Source organism: Lutra lutra, chromosome 8 (assembly GCF_902655055.1).
Source record: "Lutra lutra chromosome 8, mLutLut1.2, whole genome shotgun sequence".
In the NCBI taxonomy this organism is placed as follows: domain Eukaryota; kingdom Metazoa; phylum Chordata; class Mammalia; order Carnivora; family Mustelidae; genus Lutra; species Lutra lutra.
The window spans coordinates 97,225,238-97,249,601 of record NC_062285.1 but is presented as its reverse complement, the minus strand read 5'-3'; the positions used below and the strand labels follow the sequence as shown (position 1 = coordinate 97,249,601).

The 24,364-nt window shown below is 42.9% G+C and overlaps 1 protein-coding gene across 3 annotated transcripts in view; it reads right to left on the bottom strand.

Moving 5' to 3' along the window:
* MYRFL (myelin regulatory factor like) overlaps positions 1-24,364 on the bottom strand; it is a 118,639-nt gene that overhangs the window by 1,143 nt on the left and 93,132 nt on the right. For 2 of the 3 annotated variants that reach the window (XM_047742192.1, XM_047742193.1), the window contains 9 exons: positions 22,015-22,178; positions 21,058-21,121; positions 15,924-16,009; positions 13,442-13,516; positions 13,306-13,358; positions 12,997-13,176; positions 5,966-6,028; positions 5,227-5,314; positions 3,185-3,259 (listed from right to left, as the gene is read on the bottom strand). In XM_047742192.1, coding sequence (XP_047598148.1) covers positions 3,185-3,259; positions 5,227-5,314; positions 5,966-6,028; positions 12,997-13,176; positions 13,306-13,358; positions 13,442-13,516; positions 15,924-16,009; positions 21,058-21,121; positions 22,015-22,178 — 848 coding nt within the window. The remainder of the gene's footprint in view (positions 1-3,184; positions 3,260-5,226; positions 5,315-5,965; positions 6,029-12,996; positions 13,177-13,305; positions 13,359-13,441; positions 13,517-15,923; positions 16,010-21,057; positions 21,122-22,014; positions 22,179-24,364) is intronic. The other variant, XM_047742194.1, reaches the window with a different exon arrangement.

The window sequence follows — 24,364 nt, the reverse complement described above, 5'->3', positions numbered from 1 at the left end:
TTGTCAATGCCCATATGCCCATTCACAACTCCTTATTACAGAAAGAAACTCAGTCCCACATGATTACTGTGATAGACTTAACATTCAGGTTCCCCTCCCCCAAATTCATAGGCCTAAATCCCAGTCTCCACTGTGATGTGTTAGGAGGCAGAGCCTATGGGAAGTGATCAGGTCTCGAGTGTGGGCCCTCATGAGTGGGATTACTGGTCTTCTCAAAGGTCCTCAGAGGGCTCTCTTGTTCCTTTGCCAGGTAGACACAGTGAGAAGATGGCCTTCTGTGAGCCCTCCCCAGACACCAAGCCTGCCAGTGCCTCCATATGGGATGTCCCAACCTCCACCATTCCACCAGAACGGTGGAAGGCAAATGTTTGTTAAGGCTCCCAGGCTATAGTGGATCTGTTACATCAGTTCTGAACCAATCAAAACCACCTGAGGTAGCCTCTGACAGCTCTAAAACGTAATCTCATGGCTGAAATCACTCCAGCAGCAGCAGTCTATCACCATAGATCTTAAAGTCATTTGGGGGGGCACCTGGGTAGTTCAGTCAGTTAAGTGTCCAATTCTTGGTTTCGGCTCAGGTCGTGTCTCAGGGTGGTGAGATCAAGCCCCTCATTGGGCTCCACACTCAGCAAGGAGACTGCTTGAGATTCTCCCTCTCCCTCGGCCCCTCACCCTGCTAGAGCTCTCTCTAAATAAATAAATAATACCTTTAAAAATAAATAAATAAATAAATAAATAAATAAATAAATCCATTTTGGAGCTATCCCTTCTCTTTTCACTGGCAGCTAAATTTGCATCTACCTGAAGTTTCCAGGATTTCAGATTCTACAAACCCTGATCTGAGTACATACTGTTTGCAGCAGCAAGGTAAACAAACAGGAAGGGATGTGGGGCTGAGCCCCGTTAGAATTTACCTACTGTCATAGCTGTCAGAGTGGGAGTCCTGCCAGAAAGAATGATTCTCCTCTGGAGGTTAGCCCATTAATTACCATCAAGAGGATGAGATCTGTCTGTCTTTGGAAATGATCTTTTTGCACAAGTGGGACAACCTACAATCTCAGTTGAGTCTGTGTGTTATTTTTAAATCACCCATATTAGAAAAATGGCTCTTAAACTAAAAAGCCTGATTTAGCGTCTCAAGATGGTCTTCTGCCACTTCAGGGGATACACCATGTTAGCTTATTTCCCTCTATTTCCCTAGGAATGAATGAGGAAAGGCTATTCCAGGCTACTCAGGGAGTGCTAGAAGACAGTACATTTAGCTCTTGCTCTGCATGAAATGTGATGAGTTCTGAGTCACAAAATACTTGCTGCTTGAAACAAACCTTTCTAAGGCAAGCAGTTGGGTCGAGTGTCATCAACTCATTGTAGAAGTGAAGTTGATGAGAGAAGGATCATGAAGCCTGCGTGAAACAGAGGAAGGGATAGAGCAGTGGGAAATGGATAGAGGAGGAAGGAGAGAGCTGGGGAAGCAGAGGGGGAGAGCAGAGGACAGAGGAAAGGGAATGAGATGGAGAAACGAAAGGGAAGAAGAGAGAAAATGTAGAGGGGGCAGAAAAGGAGAGACTACGGTCAGAGACACAGAATAAAAACCATCTATCTTCCCGGTGAGAAGCTCACTGCATAATTTGAGTGAAGTGGGTCAAAGTCTTAAAGTACTGTAATTATTTTAAATATTTGGTGAGAGTAGATTAAATTAGAGCTTTGTGATTTTGAAGAAAAGGTAGTCATAATAAAAGCTACCATTTATGAAGCACCTACTATAAGCCAGGAAGGAGCAATGTTCTTACATCTCTCATTTCATCAGGAAAGTGATGATTTAAAGGATGGGCTGAGTTTGAAACCCAGCTCCATGGCTTACTAGCTGTGAGTTTCGGGACAAGTGTGTTCAACCCTCTCCAGACCTAAACATTCCCATCTGAAAAATATAATCTAGAAAAGAAAAACCCAACTCGGACGGTTATTGTGAGGATTATATGACCCACTATTAAAGTGGAGAGCGTCTGGTGTATGCTCTGCACTCAGCAAATGGTAGTTATTAATTTCACTATTTTTTAAAAGATTTTATTTATTTAGGGGCACCTGGGTGGCTCAGTGGATTAAAGCTTCTGCCTTCAGCTCAGGTCATGATCTCAGGGTCTTGGGATCAACTCCACATCAGGCTCTCTGCTCAGCAGGGAGCCTGCCCACCCCCCTTCTGCCTGACTCTCTGCCTACTTGTGATCTCTGTCTGTCAAATAAATAAATAAAATCTTTAAAAAAAAAGATTTTTTAAAATTTATTTGACAGAGAGATAGAGAGCACAAGTAGACAGAGCGGCTGGTAGAGGGAGAGGGATTATGACCGGAGCCAAAGGCTGCTTAACTGACTGAGCCACCCAGGTGCCCCTAATTTCACTATTATTAACAGTGATTCCCAAAACAGCTCTATGTCTTATGGTATTATCTCAAACTGATTTTATAGATAAAAACAGCTCAGAGAGGATAAGTGGTTTCTCCAAAAGGTTATAGAATTAGTAAGTGGCAGAGACAAAATTTGAACCCTGGTCTGCCCAACTCCAAACTCTGACTCCTTGAACCCCTCTGGGGAGGGAGTGGGGTCTGCATTAGCGTTGCTACCAGGAGCTCCCCACCCAGGCGGTGTGCTATTCCTCTTGCTCTCACCCCAATTCAAAGGGGCACAGGGGTAGTCTGCAGCTTGTAAACATCAAATCCAAGATCACTCCCATTTTACAGTTGTGAGTGTGAAGCCTAGAGTCTTTCCATTCCACTGAGGGAGGCTGGAAGACCCCCACCTTCATTCTTTTTTTTTAAAGATTTTATTTATTTATTTGTTAGAGAGAGAGAGAGAGCACGAGCACAGGCAGACAGAGAGGAGGGCAGAGGCAGAGGGAGAAACAGGCTCCCCGCCGAGCAAGGAGCCCAATGTGGGACTGGATCCCAGGACACTGGGATCATGACCCAAGCTGAAGGCAGCAGCTTAACCAACTGAGCCACCCAGGCGTCCCCCACACCTTCATTTTGAAGACTCCTCCCTCAAGCCAGCCACCTCTCCACTCAACCAGTGTCAGTGGACACAGACTGATAATGTCCCACCCTCTAACTTACTGATCAAATTGTGAAGGAAGTTCAGACTTGCTATTCAAATAGTGACAGAAGCAGAATTGTTCTCTACAGTTACTCACTTGATTTCCAGAGAGAATTTGACATTGGTAGGTGTGTGCTTATTAACAGGAATATTGTAATTGTAATTTCCAGAGCTAATTATGAAAAAAAAAAGAAAAGAAAACCACAAATCAGAATACACAGGAAAGTCTTCAAAAGGCTTTTGTTACTCATTATATACTACATAAGTGTGAAATAGTCTATAACAGACCCAAAAAATCAAAGTTAGCATGGTAGAGCTTTATGTTTTTCAGAGACGTACTTGCCAAATTTCAAAGTGATCTCTTTCAGGTCTTCATATACAAACCATACCACAAAGATTGATGGTTTGTTGGAACACACAGACGAAGTGATGGAAAGCCAAATCCCAGGCTAAATATGTATAATCGAGTGCACAGGAAACGACTCTGGTCCCCGTTAAGGAGACACAGATTTCAGGAGACAAATGAGGCAAAGGCCTCAAACCAACCATCCCTCTGGAAAGGAGGACTGAAAATAATGAATACCAGCTTCCCTACTCCGAATCACTCCCTTTTAGGCAATATGAGTAGGAAATACCACGCACTTTCAGAACCTGAATGAACTAACATTATAATAGTCCTAATCGCAGTTCTGTGACTGAGAAAACTATGGCATCCACAGACACTCCTGCCCTGCAGCCCCTGGAAGGGAGCTACTTGGGGGCAAATGGGGGCTTCCTGGGATTCCTCCTATAATAAAAACTCTAGCAGAAAAGCATAGCATATCCAACACAAATTCTTATAATCTTCAAGGCCATACCTTATACGGAAAGACAACTTAAAACCAGATGCATTGGAAGAAGAGCTCATCATTTTAGATTCTCTTTAATCAATCCTAAAGTAAGTTGTTAAAAATGAGAACACAGAAATAAAAGGAATTGATCTGAATTGGGATCAGGAGAGCCTGGTTCAATGGCGAAGAAGCAGAGATAAATGGAATTCACTTCCTACAATGTGGCCCCGACGTCTGCCCACTTCGCAGCCACCCAACTCAGTAGCCTCACCTCCCAGAGGAGAAACAGACAATCAGGGGGGATAAACACCTTGTCGAAGTTCTGGAATTTGAAACCCAGTCATCCCACACTTCTGCATTATCTCACCCTAGCACAATAATTAATGTCTGTCTCTGACTTCTTTAAGCTCACTGGAGCTCAGGTTCCTTAATGGCAGAATGGGATCAACTAAACCAACCTCAGAGGGATTTGGGGAAGAATTCTACATCATAATGAATGTCAAAGCCATAAACAAGTCATAAAGCACCATACAGTTTATTTTTAAAGCTCAGGGTCATCAACTTGAAGTCTAAGTTACATCAGGTTGAAAAGAAATCAGGCTGAGAATCCCAAGGATTTGTGACACCAGTTCAAAGTACAGGGTCTTGTCTTTCACCTAGCAATCACCCCGTAAAAATTTATCAGAGAAAGAAAAATAAGTTCCCATTCTTAACGCCTTCAACTTGCCTATCAGGCTAGCTTGAAGCTACTTGTGGTCTGTGCTTAGACTCTAAATGCATCGTTACCTGACCACACACAATAGATACGGAGGTCAATGAGAACTTTTGTAATATCTGGATTTTTTTTTTCACTCCTAACTGAAAAAGCCAAGATAAGCTTTATTATTTAGCAATTAAAATAATGATATTTCTTGTTATTAAAATGTATAAACATCAGCTCATTCATTACTTGGAGCCATGAGTAACAATGTCTTTCCTGTCGATACAATTAACTGGCAGCCCTGTACAGCCTACTGTATGTGTCCTCAGAGAGTGGGCCACAGAGTTGCCCCCTAAGCTTTTTGCTTTGGACTCACCCATTAACATGGGAGGGTGGAATCATTGGAGCTGTGGTTTATTGACATTTGCTAATAGCAACCATTTTATGATGCCCTCGTCTACCATGTAACAAATGTGTTTTCACTTAAGGAGCAACATAAGCACACATTGATTTTTACCATGTAGTTTGAGCTTTCATTCCAGCCTCAGAAACCCAGAGCCCTGAGTGAGTTCCAGAAACAATCGGGGTAGAATGGGGAGGCTTACCCACCTGCACTGGAGGCCTCGGCCACAATACCGATGATCTATTACTTGCTGGATTTCCATGATCTGAATAGAACTGATGGTTGTATCAATCCCTGTATTGAGAAGAAACAAAGAAAGTAACCTCTTCTGCAGAGGAAAACTATCCTGCTTCTGCAATGTCTCCAAATTACCCAAAGTGAAAGAAGAGTTTCCTAGATAGAATGGGTTCCATTTGCATTCAAATGGAAAAAGAAGGGGAGGGAAGGGGAAGAGGAGAAGTCTTTTTGTTGTTGTTATAGTAAATTTTAAGAAAACTCATAAAAACCCATGCTCTAATAGGTAGTCCCATAACATCCAAAAGAATTTCTGGACCCTGGAAATCCAACTAAATTGGTATTTATTGAAAATGGAGGGTGCAGTGTGAAATGCAATCTGGCCAAGAAAGAAAGCTTTAAAAAACAAAACAAAACTTAGAAAACAAATGAAAAGTACAGTCAGAATTGAAGAAGAATGTAGGAGACTCAAATAAATTATCAAAATCCATGGAGATAACCTCCTCTACTCTAGTGTGAACGACCATCTCTAAGCCTCCTTAATGGTTAGATGCATTGATTATAAAAATCTAACCCTAATCCCCATGAGCATTGGCTGTAGGGTGCAGCCTTTGTCCCCCGTCCTCACTCCTGTAATGCTTTCACTGCCTGTTGCCACTCCCAGGGCCTCTACTCTGAAGCCAAAGGAAAGTCGCTTGGCTGTAAACTTACAGTCACTCCCCCAGTCAGGGCTGGTTAGCGCATCTCTTGCCAGGGATGACAAACTTCTGTCTTCTGAAGAGGAAAAAAAGTCTGTCAAACTTTAAGGCTTGGCCAGGATGAGAGGAAACCCAGTATGTGTGTCCCTTCTGTCAGTTGAATGTTTCTCTACCCGTTCTCACTCCTGCCTTTCCACCCATCCAATGCCTACCTCATTTCTTATGGATATAATATGTTCTCATCTTCCCCAAGAAGCCATCTGTTTTGGGCTGAACTTTGTTCCCCAAACTCTTGTGTTGAAGCCCCAACCTCTCAGAACATGCCTCTGTTTGGAGATAGGGCCTCTCAAGAGACAATCAAGTTAGAACGAAGCCGTTATGCTGGCTCTAATCCAATCTGGCTGGTGTCCCCCCTATAAGAAGAGATTAGGACACTTAAGACACCAGGGACAGGCAGAGAGGAAACCCTGCAAGGACACACAGCAAAGGTGGCCATCTGTGAGTCCAGGAGGGAGGTCTCAGAAGAAACCAGACCTGTTAACATTCTGATTTTGGACTTCTGGTCTTCAGAACTGTGAGAAAATAAATTCTGTAGTTGAAGTTGCCCAGTCTGTGGTCCTTTGTGATGGCGGCCATAACAGGTCGGATCACTGTGGCTCACGGCCCTCTGCTCTGACGTCACCGCCTTACTACAGAACCACCCATGTGGTGATCAGTTAGTAGTCTATTATCACATCAAAAGTATGTCATCACAGTTTTATTACTTGTATGTATTTTTGCCCTTTCTTGAAAACCCCAGAATAGGGAACCTCTATTAAAATTCTCTGATTTCTCTGTAACTCTTAGCATAATGTGATCCACACAGGAAAAAAAAGAGAGCTTAAAGCCCCAGGTGGGGACCATGGTGCCAAAGCAGCAGATCAGTGGTGTGGGGGGCTTGGAGCTGGCTTGTGGGGAAGGAAGGAAGTGGGGGAGTGGTTTTGCCCTGTCACAGCTGAAAAGGCATTTTATAAGCAGTTTGGGAAAGGTAACTATTCAGAGGATTGTTGTGAAGGCTTTGGGGGAAAATATCTTAAAGTGAATGGTAAAAGCAATTATTTAGTGGGTTACTAAACAAGTCTTTAAATAGAATTTTGAAGGTTTTGCAGTCTTTTTTTTTAATTTGCTGATTTTTTTCTCAAGGCTATGTACTGTTCACTGTATTCCTTCTTTTGCATTATATAATGTTTATATTTTTCAACATAGTTTGGGGTAAAACACAAAAACAGTACCCTCATTTAACAAGAGACAGAAGTTGATACAAGGTGTGTTGCTTTCATAAGAAAGAGATGCGAGATCTAAAACAAGTTTCTATTCATGTTTTTGTGTGGAATTTCAGGATGGAAAGCAAATGCTAGAGCACACATTAGTTGGGTGCCATCACTTCTAAGTAAATCTGCCATGGTTAGGACTTCCTACACTAAGCACACAGGCTTGTTTACCTGTCCACAAAAATGACTGTGAACTTCTAGAAGCCTGCGCTCATCTTATGCACTTGCCATTGCCCCAGGTAAGGCAATCCTGGGCTCTCTGCAGGTGCTCAGCAAAGTGGGAGGATGGAAGGAAGAGGGGAAGGGAAAGAAGAAGCAGAGTCCATCATATACCCTCTAGAAAAATGTTTCCTCTTACACACTCAAAGGGGAAATTGCCAGCAGATGAGTGCAGAGGGATGATGGGAATGGACATGGGAATCTGATCTCCTTCACCCTGTTGGCAAAGGGGAGGGAGAGAGAATTTGAAGGAGAGGCAGGTTTCTGGAGCATCTTGCCTAATATCCTTTTCATTTTGTTTTTAACATTTTATTTGTTTATTTGACAGAGATCACAAGTAGGCAGAGAGGCAGGCAGGGTCGGGGGGGTGGGGGAAAGCAGGCTCCCCACTGAGCAGAGAGCCCGATGTGGGCCTTGATCCCAGGACTCTAGGATCATGACCTGATCATTAAAAAGAAATGGATCTTGGGTGCCTGGGTGGCTCAGTGGGTTAAAGCCTCTGCCTTCAGCTCAGGTCATGATCTCAGGGTCCTGACATCGAGCCCCGAATCGGGTTCTCTGCTCAGCGGGGAGCCTGCTTCCTCCTCTCTCTCTGCCTCCCTCTCGGCCTACTTGTGATCTCTGTCAGGTAAATAAATTTTAAAATCTTAAAAAAAAAAAAAAGAAATGGATCTTGACACATGAGAATTTTCTAGAAAATTGAATATATATTTCCCTTTGGGTATAAATATATGTGCTGTCCAAAAGGCCTCTAGATTTCTTGGATTCCAGCTATTCCAATCTTTGTCAAGCACACATCCCCTGCTATGAGTTTTGCTTATGATTGCTTCCATAGAAGGATGTGAATTTATATGGCAATTGAAACATAAAAAGAAGAGGAAACCAGAACTTCTCCATCCTGTCTGTTTCCATCCCTTACCTCTTTTTCTACTTTCCCACTGAATTTGCAGAACAGGACTCATTATAAATTTTGGGAACAGAATTACAGAGTTTCCTCACTTCCAGAGAAGCATGTTTTCATGTTCCTGGAGACACAGAATCCTGTGATAGGATTTAGTATCTGATGGATAACAGTATTTTTAAAAACAGTAATTAAAAGGTAAAGTTAAGGAGAGATAATCTTGCAGATTAGAATTATAAAAATGGCTTTTCAAATGCAGGATTGGAAATAAATTTTAAATCTCCTATAAAACATTTCCAGTTTGTCACTTCTCTGAGGCAAGACTATTCAATTCTGAAAGGCTGGTTATTAGAAAACCATAAATTCTCCTGTAGTCAAACAGGGGTGGTTCTCATTTTATAAATGTCTTCCAGTAATATTCACTATAAACTTAATATACACTTCCAGCAGTTTTCATTGTGAAGCTGGAGACAGATTTTGCAATCAGCGGAAAAGATCTCCTAATAAACTAAATTAGAAACTTCTGGAGAAGAAAGATTTAAGATGGTCTCCAACCAAAGCATATCCTGTTGTGGTAGAGTGTGTATATAGCATTACTTATAAAATTGTGCTGCATGGCTGAGTTCCAAAACAGCATCTTGGATACCTTTTTCTTTCCTGATTGAACCAGACTCATGCCAAGAAAAAGTCAATGAGCCCAACCGATTGATGACTGTGTCCTTTAACACAGGGAGTCAGTTTCTTTCTGCCATTTGCTCTTCCCAGAGTTCTGGTCTCCAAAACAAAATAAGCATGAATTCCCATGCCTTTAGTTTCATGAGATTTTTTTTTAAGTCTTCACCAAAATTCTTAACATCTGTAGAATTCCATAGATTTTTCTCCTCATAAGCTCTTTACTTTTTCCTATCTAACTCTGGCTATTTAGGTCCTTATTGTTTCCATAGATTAAAATCTAATCCATCGCACTCAGTTGGCTCCTCAGAGTAGAAACTCAATATTCTAAAATACCCACTCTCCACCTCTTGGTTAGTCTAACCCAAACCTTTTATACGAAGTGGGGGGGGGATAACCTTTCTGAGAGACATTTTATATAATCAGCTTGGGTCCAAAAGAAGAAAAATGGCTTGCACTCAGCATATCATAAAAATGCTAATTTCCCTTCCCTTATTTTACTAGAGGTCTTACCCCTTAGAAAAGAAGCTCATAAGTGTTTTCTGGGGCTTGTAAACTGCTAGATATTACTCTTCGTCCTAGAGAGTTATTCCAACATGTTTGTTTGTTTTTTTTCCTTAACCATTGAATTTCTTTTTAAAATTTTTATCCTTTAACTTTTTTTAATTAAAGATTCTATTCATCTGTCAGAGAGAGAGAGTGAGCACAAGTAGGGGGAATGGCAGGCAGAGGGAGAAGCTGGCTTCCCACTGAGCAGGGAGCCTCATGTGGGACTCAATCCCAGGACCCTGGGATCATGACCTGAGCTGAAGGCAGATGCTCAACCAACTCAGCCACCCAGGAGTCCTTATTCTTCCATTTTTAGTTAGTTGTCAATGTCTCAGAAACATCTGGTTGAAAGAGTTTGCCTGGCTTTCCCCACTTTCAGATTTAGGAACCCTAGTGTCACATAGTGCCCAGGACAAAGGGGAAGGATGGACCTGCAGCAGAAGAGAAGAGACTTTCTTTATACCACCAGAAACGCCCCACATCAGGGACCTCTTCTAGGCAACCCTGGAGGAGGGGCATGCCAAAGGGGGTTTCTAGAACCACAGAGGGAATACTCTTGGCTTCCTCTGGAATTGATCCCTGGTACATGTGCACACGGTGCCCAAATAAAGGAGAGATAATGGTAGATGGGCAGGAACCCAGGGCATGGACACAGGGGACTCAGGTTCCTGTGGCAACTGTGCTAGTCACTTACTGCAGAACCTTAAGCAAGGTCCTGGGCCTCCATCTCATCAGATGGCCAGTGGGTGAGCTGGAATCAGTCAGAGGTGTTCCTGACCTGGGGACCTTGGAACCCCAGGTGATTGCACAAAGCAGTCAGTGGCGTCTGCACCCTTGAAAAGTAACAACTCTCCCATGGGCTTGTACTATTCTTCAAATGTTGCTGCAGGGTTAACAAAAATAATTTGACTAAAAGCTTAACAGTTTACAGTAACATTCTCCCTCTATGTATTTTCTCAGTCAAATAATTATAAAAGAAGAATGAATTAATAGTAGAGTCTATGGGTTAAAAAGTTAGGTATCACTGGTTTACCCCTCTCACATTCTGTAAGTCTCTAAATCGCCAAAAGTTTGCAGGTTTCTAGAAGGTGACAGTGAAAAGAACACGTAAATCCTTGCTATCTCTCTCTGGCTGGAAGAGGGAAGAGGAGACTACTCTCCCCATGTACCAGGGAGCCTGGCAGAGCAAGACTTACATTTCATTTTTACCCAGAGAAGCTGATGACAGCATCTAGGAGGACAAAGCCAGGCACTGTGGAGCAGCCCTTCTTTCTCTAGGAGTCTCTTTGGAGTCTCCCCTACTTGGGCAATGGAAGACATGCAGGCACCCAGTGTCCCAGAGAGGAGAGCAATAAGCCTTCATCTGGTTTGAGAAGACTGTTCTGCCCGTGAAGAGCTGGTTGCTATGGGAAGGAGTTTGCTCAAGGGTCAAGAACATTTTTGAAAATGAAGATTGGCTCAGTCCATGACCTCTTCCCACGCAGGACCCATGGTTGCACATCTCTCATAGGTGAGATGGTCTCTTCTGAGGACCACTCTCAGACAAGGTCACCAAGTATACCCAACATGGGCTCCTGAGGTAGGAAAAGGATTGACCAGTCACAAGGGTCCATGTGCTTTCACAAGAGATGAAGGCTTTAAGGGATTTTTTTTTTAACAGTACTAGACTTTTCCGTATTTGACATTACTGAGAATATGACTGAAACACATTTCTTTCTTCACATGGAAGCTTTATCTTTGCCCTAGAGTGGTGTATCTCATCCCAAGTTCAATCAAAAGTTGCTTTCATGAGAAAAAATAGTGCAAGCATGGCCTCCTACAGATATAGGGAAAAACTCTCCACACCTCACCCCTCACTGGAAAAAAATGGAGATAATAGTGCCTATCTTTCAGGCTTGTGGGGATGGAATGGTTTATTCATGTAGACGACTTACGGCAGTGTTTTTGTGTACAGCAATATCTCATTCCATCATGATGGTGATGGCGGTGGCAATGGTGAGGAGGAGGAGGAGGATTTGTAGAAGTTATTCAACTCTAGGATATGCAGTAATATCAAAAGAGAAAAAACATACCACTGCCTCCAAACTTCAACCAGTGACCACACTGTACATGTCAGTCATTTGGACGGCCCAAAAAATTCTGGTTCATCTTCTTCCAGGCATACGTTAGGTCTGCACTTTATCAACAATTTTTTTATTTTTTTATTTTTTTTTAAGATTTTATTTATTTATTTGACACAGAGAGAGAGAGGCAGGCAGAGAAAGAGGAGGAAGCAGGCTCCCTGCTGAGCAGAGAGCCCGATGCGGGGCTCGATCCCAAGACCCTGGGATCATGACCCAAGCTGAAGGCAGAGGCTTTCCCATTGAGCCACCCAGGTGCCCCTATCAACTGTTTTTCAGATGAGACATGACCAATGTCACTTGCTTTGGCCAATGAAATGTAAGCAGAAGTGACACATGCTACACATAGGTGGGAGCTTTAAGACCGATGTTCTCTTACCACTGCTACAGAGATTGCAGAAATATGGGTTGAAGTGGAGTCTCCATTAGTTAGGTTCTAAAGGAGATGATGAGCGGGAGCCCTCTTTTGATCCACATTTGACAAAGAGAGAGAGTCAGAAATCAATTTCTACTACATTAAGCCACTGTAACTCAGGAGCTATTGCTGCCACAGCATCCTGATGGATAAGCCATGCTAATATGTATGTACTGCTGTGATTGTCATCATTATTCCATACCTTTGTTGTGGATGTGCAGAAGGTTCCCCAAAACAATAATGAATTAGTATCCATTTGGATGTATTACACATGGATTTACAGAGATAATTATACTTTTAGCCTTTAATCAAGTCTCCATAATTTTTTTAACATGAAAAATCTGCTTCTTAAAAAATTCCGTGCGTGCGTGTGTGTGTGTGTGTGTGTGTGTGTGTGTGTCCCTAGGAGGAAGAGACGGATATTCGGACAGGGGTTGTGATTTTCACTGACTTGCAGCTTACCCTGAACTCATTAGACTTCCAAAGCCTTTTACATTTTGCCCTGCTTGGTTTGGGCAGAAAGCCCAGATAGGACATCATTTTATAAGTTCTAAGTGAGCCGGCAAATCTACCCAGCCACCCAGGATTACTTTACATGTTCTACTATTACTATCTTTGTTGGCAATGGACAAATGAAACCTTTTCACTTACTCAGCTATAATTTCATCACTGGGCAGGGAACTCAATCTTATAGAGGACTGCAAGTTTCCATACTTGTGTTTTTAAAGAGACTGCCACGCCAAAGAGAAAAGTAGAACCATTGTCTGGGACCATTAACAGATTAGGCAAGTGAATATTTGCAAAGTAAAACACATCAGGTTTCAGAGCCCTAGATGCTTCACTTCGAACATTCTTTACCTGCCCATAGCTTCTGATGGGTTTCCTCTTCCTGAGACGGCATTCGCACAGGACCGGAGGGGACTCCTCTCTTTCCCCAGATGGGGCAGCAATAAGTCTCCTGACAGGGCAGGATCTCACAGAAAGTGATTTCTGGTACTCGGAAGGAGGACTGTGTGGTTGCCAGGGATGTATTCACTGCTGCAAAGCATCAGGCAGAGGGGAGGGAAGCGACAAGGTTAACCTGAAAAGCTGGTTCTTTTGTTGACAAGTCACAGGAAACAGGGGGCCAGGTTTGAGAGTGAGGAATGTGAAAATCTTAAATCTTACCTGAGGGGGAGGCTGTGGGCGGCAGGGCGGGCTCCTGAGAGTTGGTGATATTGCTGGAGGAAGAAAACTAAGTGATTAATGAAGGAGGCCTTCAAGGATCCTTCTCCCCAAAGGAAAACAAGACCAAAACTCTCACCTCAGAGGAAGATTTGGGGCACGTTGGTTTTGATCTTTTAAGCTAAGTATGTAAAGAGAGACTATCGTCAAGGCACTGTTAAAAAAAAAAAAAGAAAAAAGAAGAAGGGAACATTACGTGACAGATTTGAGTTCATCTGTATCTCACACAACCAGCTGGCCAGAGATACACTCTCACAGGCCACACAGATTCGGGGGGGGGGGGGGGGGATGCGGCCACGGCTGACAGAAGCACCATGGAAACCAGCACCGTTCTGCTTCTCTGCCCTGGTAAGAGAAAGCCCTCCCCCTCCCAGAGCAAAGAGGCTCTGGGGTGCTCCGCACTGACGGATTTTTCCAGAGAGCAGCCCCCTGGCCCTGGCAAGCTGCCTCAGAAGCGTCTGTCACCAGTGGAAGATTACAAGAGGAAGCTGTAAATCGCTGGAGGCAACCCTCTGCTCCCTGCAGGAAAAAGTCAGAGCGGAGTTCACATCCCACTGGTGGAGGGTGTCCACCCCTTGGCCCCGGAGAGGAAAGGCCACATGGGTTTAGTCAGGCATAGACGCCAAACCCTTTGGCTGCTTCTCTGACATCTTCTGTCTGCCTGTCTTCTCAGAGCACAATACACCTTCACACCTGGCTCCTTAGACTCAACCCCTCGTTACACTGTTCCCCTTCAAAGGTGGTGGATTTATTATTATTAAATATACACAAGGAAATATACCACACGTTTGAATTCCACTCATAAAGAAGAAGTTTCCAGAGTGTTCTCAGCAGGAGCAGGTTACTGCCCAGCAGGCACAGCCCTGTCTGGGGAAAGTGGTGTCGAGCCCCAGAGATGCCGGCAGACAGGATCCGTTGTGTCACCCTGGCAACTGCTTGCTGTGACCCAGTCTCCCTCACGTTGTTCTCCCAGATCCCCCTCCGTCTCCCTACAACTAATCCTGAAGTGCTCTTTCTAATTTGTCTCTGGCATCTACTTCAATGCCTGACCCAGAGAACTTCCAGAATTATAGAATGAAATGGACATCTGCTCCTTTCTTTGCAGGCGAATTCTGGTTTGACCCTTCTTGCTACCACAGGCCAGAAGCAAATTTAACAAGCCCCATGACCTCCCACTTATAATCTTAGTGGTTCACGATACTGAAATTCATAAGAAAATTCTGATACGCATGTTTAAAAAGCAGTCTCTGTACATCAGAATTAGACTTCTTATAGCCATTCTGCTGGGTTTTCACAGGACACTGTATCTCTAGAGAGGTCTGCTGTGTATGTCTGCTAAAGTAGATGCTCACACTGTCCTGAGCTGGGAATCCCAGCAGAGGACAGCTTGCTTAGAAGAGTGAGAAAAAGACTGCGGCTTCCAGTGGGGATTCTGTGTCGTGGTGTCTGTCAGCTACCTGGGGTGCTTCACAAGGTGGGCAGTAGCCAGTGAAAAGCTGAAACGCTGAGGGGAGAGAAGGGCACAGAGAGAGACTCACACTACCTTCTGTAACTACCAGCACCTTGGCACTACCCCTTCCTTTGCCTCTCAGAATGACTGTGCCCCTTGAGACAAAGCCCAAAAGTCCTTTCCCACGCTCATAAAGCATTTTTTGAGAGATAAATACCCCTGTGACCATGCAAATAGACCAAAAACAACAAGGTCCAGAGGACATAGGCAAGATGACCAAGTCCTGGAGCCTGAGGGGCGATCTGGGCAGCAGGAGCCTGCACACCAGAGCCCGGAGGAAGAGCCCTGCTAAGGACGGAGGGCGGTCAAGTCCCCCACTGCTCGCAGCGAATCCTTTGTCCTTACTGCGTTTGCTGGCTTCAGCTGCTGGGTACATTTGGCTGCAGTTTCAATATGTTATATATCTTGGGGTTATCTCAAAGGCCCTTTTGGTGTTGGGTCTTCACTGAAGAGTCCAGAAGAATCCTAACAAATAGGAGTGTCTGGGGGAGAACAGATTGTACCTGATTGCCCTCTCTGATTTCCCCCAAGTAGATAGGAAAAAGAACTAGCAATTTCAGACAGTTATTTGTAAGACTGGAACATACACACACACACATACACACACACACACACACAGCATAATGAGCTACTAAAAATTACCAGTTGATTGAAAAAAAAAATCATCCTTCATCTCACATTTAAGTACAGAAAGTCCATGCTTTTTTCTCCAGAATATGAGCTTTAAAAGGGCCCCTTCAGGGCACCTGGGTGGCTCAGTCAGTTAAGTGTCTGCCTCCCCCTCAGGTCATGATCTCAGGGTCCTGGGATCAAGTCCCACATGGGGTTCCCTGCTCAGCAGAGAGCCTGCTTCTCCCTCTGCCTGCCACTCACCCTGCTTGTCCTCTCTCTGTCTCTCTGTCTCCCAAGTAAATAAATAAAATCTTTTTTATTTTTTTAAGGGCTCCCTGTCTTCAAAGTACATAGGTCAGTCCCCAGTTCATAGGTGAGAAAAGGAATATGGGAAGAAAAAAAAGAGCTTGGTAGAGCATAACACTGAAGTTTTTCTTACCAAAATGCCATCACAGCAATGAGTGTTATAACCAAGGTCTGGAAAACCCAGTTAGGACACAGCTGTTTTTTTCCTGAAAAATAAACCTGTAAAAAAGATTCAGTCAGAAGCTGTGATAAACCACCAATGCTAATTGTGAGAAGGACCCCTGAAGACTCTCTCCCAGCAGGGCACTTTGCTGCTCCCAGTGAGCCGGCAAGTGTGCTCTCTTCAGCCCACATCTCCCCGCTGTCTGTCCCTGAAAATGAAGTTCTTCCAGAGCCTAGCTCAAGCCTCTCCCTTTCCTTGACATTCCAGCTTACAGTCACCTGTCTTTTCCCTGGCATCCCACAGTACCCGCGTCTGTGCTGTTCATTTCGTGCTTATTCTCGAAGTTTTATGGAAGCAGAGGACCTATCAGACAAGATACTGTCAGGACCCAGATGTTCATTTCCTTTACTACAACATCCCTGAAAATCAGAAGGTCTTCAAGACGTGATGGAATAAATCCCAGTGGAAGAATTTCAGGCATCATGACACATCATGGAAAAGACTTTTACGATCCATGATAAAAAGTACTCTCTAAATCATGCACATTGGTATTCAATTCTGCTGCCTATTTTTAAGGACCGTTCTGAGCCTGTGTCTTACTGATTCTTATACCCACTCGACAAATATTCTTTCAGCACTATTACGTATAACACTATAAGGACTCTAATAATGAGTAAGTTATAGTCTCTAGGAAGCCACTGAGGCAAACCTCTAAGACCGATACATATTGGCATAAAAACTTGCATATGAGGAATGGGCTAAGAACTACAGAGTAGACAGCTGTGTAATTGGTGGTGAATCGGGCTGAAAAGATAGGAGGGGTTTTCTGTCCACTTTAATAAGATGCCCCTGAAATAGGAGCTTCCCTACTAATGCAATAGGGAGTGTTCTCTTTGTTTTTGCCTGCAGAATACAGGCTAGAATCATGCTTTTTGTTGGAAGAGAATGCGAGGATGGTGGTAGTTACGAAATAGTTTAAAATTGGTCTTTATTTCAATTTCTTGGGCAGGTTATCTGACTAAATAAAATGTTCCTCAATGTTATATTGGGATTTGGGGTGGGGTTAATCATATAAGTTTTTAGCCTATATGTAAACCCGTAGGGCTCTTATAACTGAGTCACCCATAAGGGTAGCTGGAAGCCATTCTGAAGAGCAAGAAGGGAATAGTTTATACCATTCTTGTATCTCACTGGAACTGTGCAGAGGAGGGTCTGATAATGTGCTGGGCAGAGAAGGGACTCAATGAAATTGTTGAATCAATTGTAATTAAATAGCATTAGTCTCAGGATAAGAGCTGCCCCTCTAACCTCCTCCCCACAGCTGCTGGGTTGTTTTAAATCTCCATGCGTTTGCTTCATACCCTTTGACCTAGTTTAGGGAAATGACCTAAGACCTGGAGTTAGGCTTGGAGCCAGGTGCTGAACAAGTCATCTAAATGTTCTTGATCCTCATTTCCATCATCAATAAAATAGGAATGATAATACCTGCCCAACATTTCAGTTATTGGGTGGGTCCAACCAATCGTGAAATGGTTCTCCAATTCAGGTCTGCATGAGAATTACTTTGGAATTTATTAAAAACCAAAGTGCCCTAGAAAATTCCATGCAAAAGCCTGAAGGTCTTCCTACCTCATCCCAACCACCAACACACAGCGGGGATCACCCATCTATATCTTGGAGGTAGAGAACGAAAAGAAAGGAAGAGGAACATTAGATTGGATGAGAGCTACACAGGAGACCTCAATCCTCCTCCAGAACAAGTATTACCATTGGCAGCTGTGTGGAAGTTGAGGCAAGGCCCAGCCAGATTTCTTATCATCTGGTAAGGCCCACCAGTTGTTCCCAGCCAGTTCCCAGCACTTTGCTCATTAACATACCCACCCAACCCAAGAGTAGTAGCACACTCCACCCACACACAATGTTTCAATGACCTAAGGATCACAGAGGCTCTGAGGAACAGAGGATACCTAGGGGTTGGTGTCATGGAAGGGAAAGTGAACCTATGGGAATTAGCCAAGACCTCCTGCAAAGACACCACAGGGGAAGCAAAACATCCCCATTCCTTCTACTTTCTCCAGCTCCCTGGAACCCTCTGATAACATGCCAAAGTATGAGAACCACTCAAATAGTGGGTTTGAAAATGCTAATAAGAGTGAATGCTTGGGGTGCTTAGGTGGCTCAGTCAGTTAAGCACCTGACTCTTGATCTCAGCTCAGGTCTCAGTCTCAAAGTCATGAGTTCAAACCCTGCATTGGGCTTCACGCTGGACATGGAACCTACTAAAGAAAGAAAGAAAGAAAGAAAGAAAGAAAGAAAGAAAGAAAGAAAGAAAGAAAGAGGAAAGGAGTGAAGGCTTATACAGCACTTATTATGTGCCATATTCTCTTCTGAGTGCTTTATGTATAAAAATTTATTTAGCCCTCATGATAATTCTTAACAACACTATGAGCAGAGTGCCTGGGTGGCTCGGTGGATTAAAGCCTCTGCCTTCGGCTCAGGTCATGATCTCAGGGTCCTAGGATCGAGCCCTGTATCAGGATCTCAGCTCAGCAGGGAGCCTGCTTCCCCCTCTCTCTCTCTGCCAGCCTCTATGCCTACTTGTGATCTCTCTGTCAAATAAATAAACAAAATCTTAAAAACAACAACAACAACAAACCTATGAGCCAGGTGCCCCAATTTATGGAGAAGGGGAAAAAATGAAGGTTCAGTTCCTCATGCAAGATCACACTGCTAGTAAGTCACAGAGCCAGAATTTAAACCAAAAGACATTTAGCTCCAGAATCTGTGCTCCTAACCACTGGGCTAGGCTGCCTCAAATTTTCTGTCCATAAAGCAAGAGAACACTCTACAACTTAGATATTATTGTTATCATTCGGAAGGTTTTCACGGCATACCAAGTGAACTCCTTAATAGGTGGTCCAGGATATCTGAGCCCTCCCTATATTTTCAGGCTTGTCTTCCACTCTCCTCTGTAACCAGCTCTCACCTAATCCTTCAATGAAGCCAGTGCCAGCCCCTAGACCTTGGCTTATACCATTCCCTCTGGAACCTCTCCTCTACCCAGCCAGAGCTTTCTCCTCTTGGAAGGCCCCATCCCCATATGCTCCCGCAGCACTCCGAGCCTTTGCAATATTCCCCACATCCATATAAAACTGTTCTTTGTATTTTCCTCTGATCTTCCCTGGCTACCTAGAAATGCCTTAGAAGGGGTCATGTGTTACTCACCTTTGCCTCCCACAAGCTTATGACAGGGACTGCAAGAGGTCTCTGAGTTGAATGAGTCCTTTAATACCTACATAAATCCTCTACTGGTCTACAACCCAACCCCCTCCCCCACTACAACATATCCAAGACACTGAACTACTTAATGTTTTTAAACTTCAGGGAGATTATCAGACTGGGCTTTCCGTATTTCTTTCTTTCTTTTTTTTTTTTTTTAAGATTTCATTTATTTATTTGACAGACAGAGATCACAAACAGGCAGAGAGGCAGGCTGAGGGAGAGAGGAGAAGCAGGCTCCCCGCCGAGCAGAGAGCCCGATTCGGAACTCGATCCCAGGACCCTGAGATCACCACCTGAGCCGATTGCAGAAACCCACTGAGCCACCCAGGCACCCCTCTGTATTTCTTGAGTACCTACTATATACCAGTCCTTGGGGATGCAGAATGAGGAAGACACACATAGGGCCTGTTCTCATAAATGACACATTCTAGTTAATATTCTGAGATAACTGCAAAATAAAGAGATTCCCTGGGTGCAAAGTGAGAGCTAGAGGTTGCATGTGACACAACGTCATCGATCGGGGCCTCCAGGGATGTAGGTACCTCTCCCTCCATCCCACTGCAAACTGTTAGTGCACAGGGCACCTTTCTTACACAATATTTTTAATAGTCTGTGTTTATCGAGCAAACTGCTCTGTGCTGGGCACTATGGCTAAGGGCTTCCCCTTATCTAATCCCATAACTAATGTTTGCAAGGTAGATATTATTATTATCTTTATTTCTCAATGCAATTAAGTAACTTGGCCAAGGACACTTCTACATACATATTTATCCATGTGTTTGTGTTTTTTGGTATACCAAGTAGCTTGTCAGCAACAGAACATTTTAGCAGTTTTTAGTAGAATATTAAACTCTTCCTGAATCCTTTTAGAATAGGTCAGTGTGGTATAACATGAGTAGAGATAAAAGGGGCCAATGGCCCACACACCAGGTCAGCTCTTAACAGGATATAGATGAAGGTCATGACTCTGCTCCTGGGAAGGGCCAGCTGTGTAGCACGGGTGGGTTAGAGGGAGCAAGCGGAGTCTCCCAGCTCTCTGTGAACTGCAGCTAGGACGGGAATACTGCAGCTTCTCCCCCACTCACACTTCTCTGCTCTGGAGAGGGCATACTTCAAATTATTACATGATTAACCTCCAACTTTTACTGTACACTTACTGTCAATGTTAACCTGTTTGAGAAAAGTTCTCTTTATTCATTAATAAAACCATAATACTTTACTCTTACAAGAAAGTGAACACCTATTTTACCCATTTGCACGAACAGTACTAAATATTAAAGGGAAAAGAGGGATTTGGGGAAGTAACGGAAGCCTCTCAGGGACTTCTGAAGCCATAGATAAGGAATTAGGTCAAGTTAAGGCATTCACACAGAACTTGCAGCCAAGGGCCAAGTGCACGTGGAGGCTGATGAATTTCACTTGGGGGGGTGGGGCGGACAGTATAAACAAAAGCTGGCAGAATAGTATTTCTGAAATGAGCATGTTCTGCACTCCTTTCTCTAAACATCTTTTTGAAAAAACAGTATCTATTAAAGGGGTAGTACAAGGGTGTCTGCCTTCAGCTCAGGTCATGATCTCAGGGTCCTGGGATTGAGCCCTGCCCAACCCCTCTCTATGCACTGCTCATGCTCTGTCTCTCTTTCTCTCAAATAAATAAAATCTAAAAAAAAAAACCAAAAAACCTAAAGTGCATAAGGATGCAAAGTAGGGTGTCTATCAGCAAATAAATGAAGAAAAGCATTTTTGATCAATTTCTCTAAAGACTTTAGGGGGGTATAGAAAAAACATCATCATTATTCATTACAAATTTAAGTCTATTTACCTTGTTGGTTTTTTTGGGAATGGCCCTTCTTGGAGAAGACGCACTAAGAGCTCTGCTAAATTTGCTTTAAAAAAAGAGAGAGAGAGAATGTTAATTACTATTCAAATGCCTCTCTGGGGGTTACAAGACAAAAGCCCAGGCTGCCACTAACACAGCAGTATGACTTTCTTTTTTTTTTCTTTTTTTTTTTTTTTTTTGGTAATACAGTGCTAATTTTAAAAAGGAAAAGTCAAGGCAATAGAGAATTTCTTTTGTGAAAAAGAACCTTAGTAAGCATAAATGAATGCATTAAACCTTATATTCCTTTTTTCTCATTATTAGACCCCAGGGAATGTGCATTTACCTCCTTAAGTAATGAGGAAAAAGAAAAAAAAAACTAGAAGTTTTTTCCCTGAGAACTAAACATGATTTTCTAAATTTAGAAAAGGCCCCTTCTCCTCCTTAAAGGAGAAGTCGTCCCTTTGCTAAAATGTAACATTTCATATAACACTTTGCTCTTAAATAGCTACTTCATGTTTTGTTTTTCTTTTTAAAGCAGCAACAGAAAAAATAAGAAAATTACCACATAAGGCAATTGTGTTCCAAAACATTTTTTTTTTCCCAAAACATTTTTAAAAGGGGGTGAGGGGGTGCCTGGGTGGCTCAGTCAGTTAAGCTGCTGCCTTCAGCTCAGGTCATGATCCCAGAGTCCTGAGGGGGAGAGAGTCCCGCATGGGGCTGCCTGCTCAGCGGGGAGCCTGCTTCTCTCTCTCCCTCTGCCCGCTGCTCTGCCTACTTGTGCTCTCTATCCCTCTGTCAAATAATGAAAAAAATCTTAAAAAGAAAGAGGAGGGATGGCAGCATCAGAGAGTGATGGTTGCTGCTGGATCAGAAAGACCATTTCACTGGACTAGTTACGGAGAGGCCCCATTCTCTCCTTCCTTCCAACTCCTGTGCCCGTGGTACTTGGGGATGTACCTGATGGAGCTTGCTTCGCTGGCTGAGGACTTGCAACTACTGAGCCGCTTCAGCCGGGCCAGCTTTCTGTTCCATATTTCTAACTCCTCTATCCTTTCTTCAAGGTTGTGGGTTAGTTTGCAGAGCTGCTTCACTGCACCGACATTTTCCATAAAGATCTGGTCCTAGAAATGAAAACAGAGGGTGTAAATTTACAGAGGGTGTAAATCCGCAGCGTGAGACCACCAGGGAACTGGCCACAGTCCATTCGAAGACAGGTGAAATGTACCACTAAAAATGATTATACACACACAAACCTCAAGTTCACTCAAGATAAAACCGGAGAGGGCTGCAACTTAAAATGATCTTGCTAAACTGCTGGCTGTGTAGTAAAGCTGCTTATGTTCAATTTGCAATAAAATAGAAATATGTCCTTGTGATCCAAAAAGAGAATGGAGCTGAAGGACATTGTCAAGTTTGGAATCTGAAGATTTATTTCATACGTCCATTATACTATATTTAAAACTCATCAAGAGAAAGTCAGAACAGGCTTTGGAATGTTGATTTGTGTGTGCATCACTAAATCCTCATAAGAAATGATTCTAGTTCTTTCTGGTAACATGTGTATCGAATTGCTCGGGTGAAGGAGAAAGGCATGAAGACCTGGGCTTTTCTCTGAGTTCTGCCACTTACTAGATGTGAGACCCCACACTGAGCAGAACCAGCTCTCTGAGCTTCATTATCTTCATCCATGAACAAGAAGATAATTCTGGACGTGTTAATTTCTGCTTTAACATCCCATGAGCAACCATGTACAATTTCTATTTTAGCCTAACTCCCAAACAAAATTGAAAACAACAACACTTAATTATATCTGCTCAGAGAAGGCCACCAACACACCAGAAAGAGCAAGAAAGGGAAACCAACCACAGCCAGAGTGTGCCAGCCATCCCTTCTTCCACCCACACACTTCAGTTGTCATGGAAACATGTGTGTCTCTCTCAGCCATAACAAAAACACTGGAAAGCTCTCATCAACTCTCATCCTGATCCTGTGACCTTCCCTCCTCTCCCCCTTTCTGTTTACAAGTTCTGAATGCCACAGAATTCTTTGGGGCTCATAGAGGCTGGTCCACTGTTGTAAAATGATGAGCTCAAGGCCAAAAGAAAAAGATCATTTTGTAGTTGGAGGATCAAAGTCGGGGCTGTGTGTCTTTGAGATCCTCGTGATGCACACTGAAGCTTTAAGGGTTTCACATACTGTATAGCAACCACTCAGAAAGGACTCAGAAGCTGAACAATACAAACTTAAGTATTAATTTATGGAGTTTAAAGACCTGCACACTGGTATAAAACACACCAGTAAAGCTAAATACACAGTCAATTTCAGGACATTCTGCTACTCTAATATGACGCTTTATAAATCACTTAACTCAATTAGAAAAGTTTAAGGACAGAAGTACTAAAAATAACTATAACTGCAATAATTGGTTAATAGTACACACATACAGAGAGGTGTATTATGACATCAAAAACATAAAACATGGAGATGTAAGTAAGAGGGTAGAGTTTTTGTATATGATCAAAATTCAGTTGTTATCAGCCTAAAATAAGCAATAAGATATTTTACATAAGCTTCATGTAACCACAAAACAAAAACCTACAAAAGATAAAGAGAAGGGAGTCAGAGCATACCACTACAGAAAATCAGTTCACAAAGGAACATAGCAAAAGAGGAAGAAAGGAATAAGGGAAGAGCCAAAAAACAGTAAGATGGCATTAAAAAGTCCTCACCGATTAATAATTACTTTAAATATAAATGGATTAAGTTCTCCAATAAAAAATCATAGAGGGTGTGAATGAATTAAAAAAAAAAAAAGCTGCTATATGCTGCTCCCTACTAGAGATTCACACCAGCTTTAAGGACATACACATCTAAAGAAATGGAAAAAGATACTCCATGCAAACGGAAACCAAAAGAGAGCAGGGGTAGCTATACTTATGTCAGATAAAATAAAATTTAAGTCAAAAACAGTAACAAGAGACAAAGAAGGTTATATGCTGATAAAGGGGCCAATTCAACCTGGTAAGGGGGATATGCATCAAACTATAACACTTGTAAATCTATATGTCTATATTCTGTATATCTATCTCTAGTGAGAGAGAGAGAGAGAGAGAGATATCCAACATCGGAGAACCTATTATTATGCAACTACTAACAGACCTGAAGGAAAAAAATAGAAGAATATAATAATAGTAGGGGACTTTAGTATTCTACTTTCAACAACAGATAGTTTACCCAGTCAGGAAATCAGTAAGGAAACACTGAACTAGAACTATGCCTTAGACCAAATGACCTAAAAGATATATCA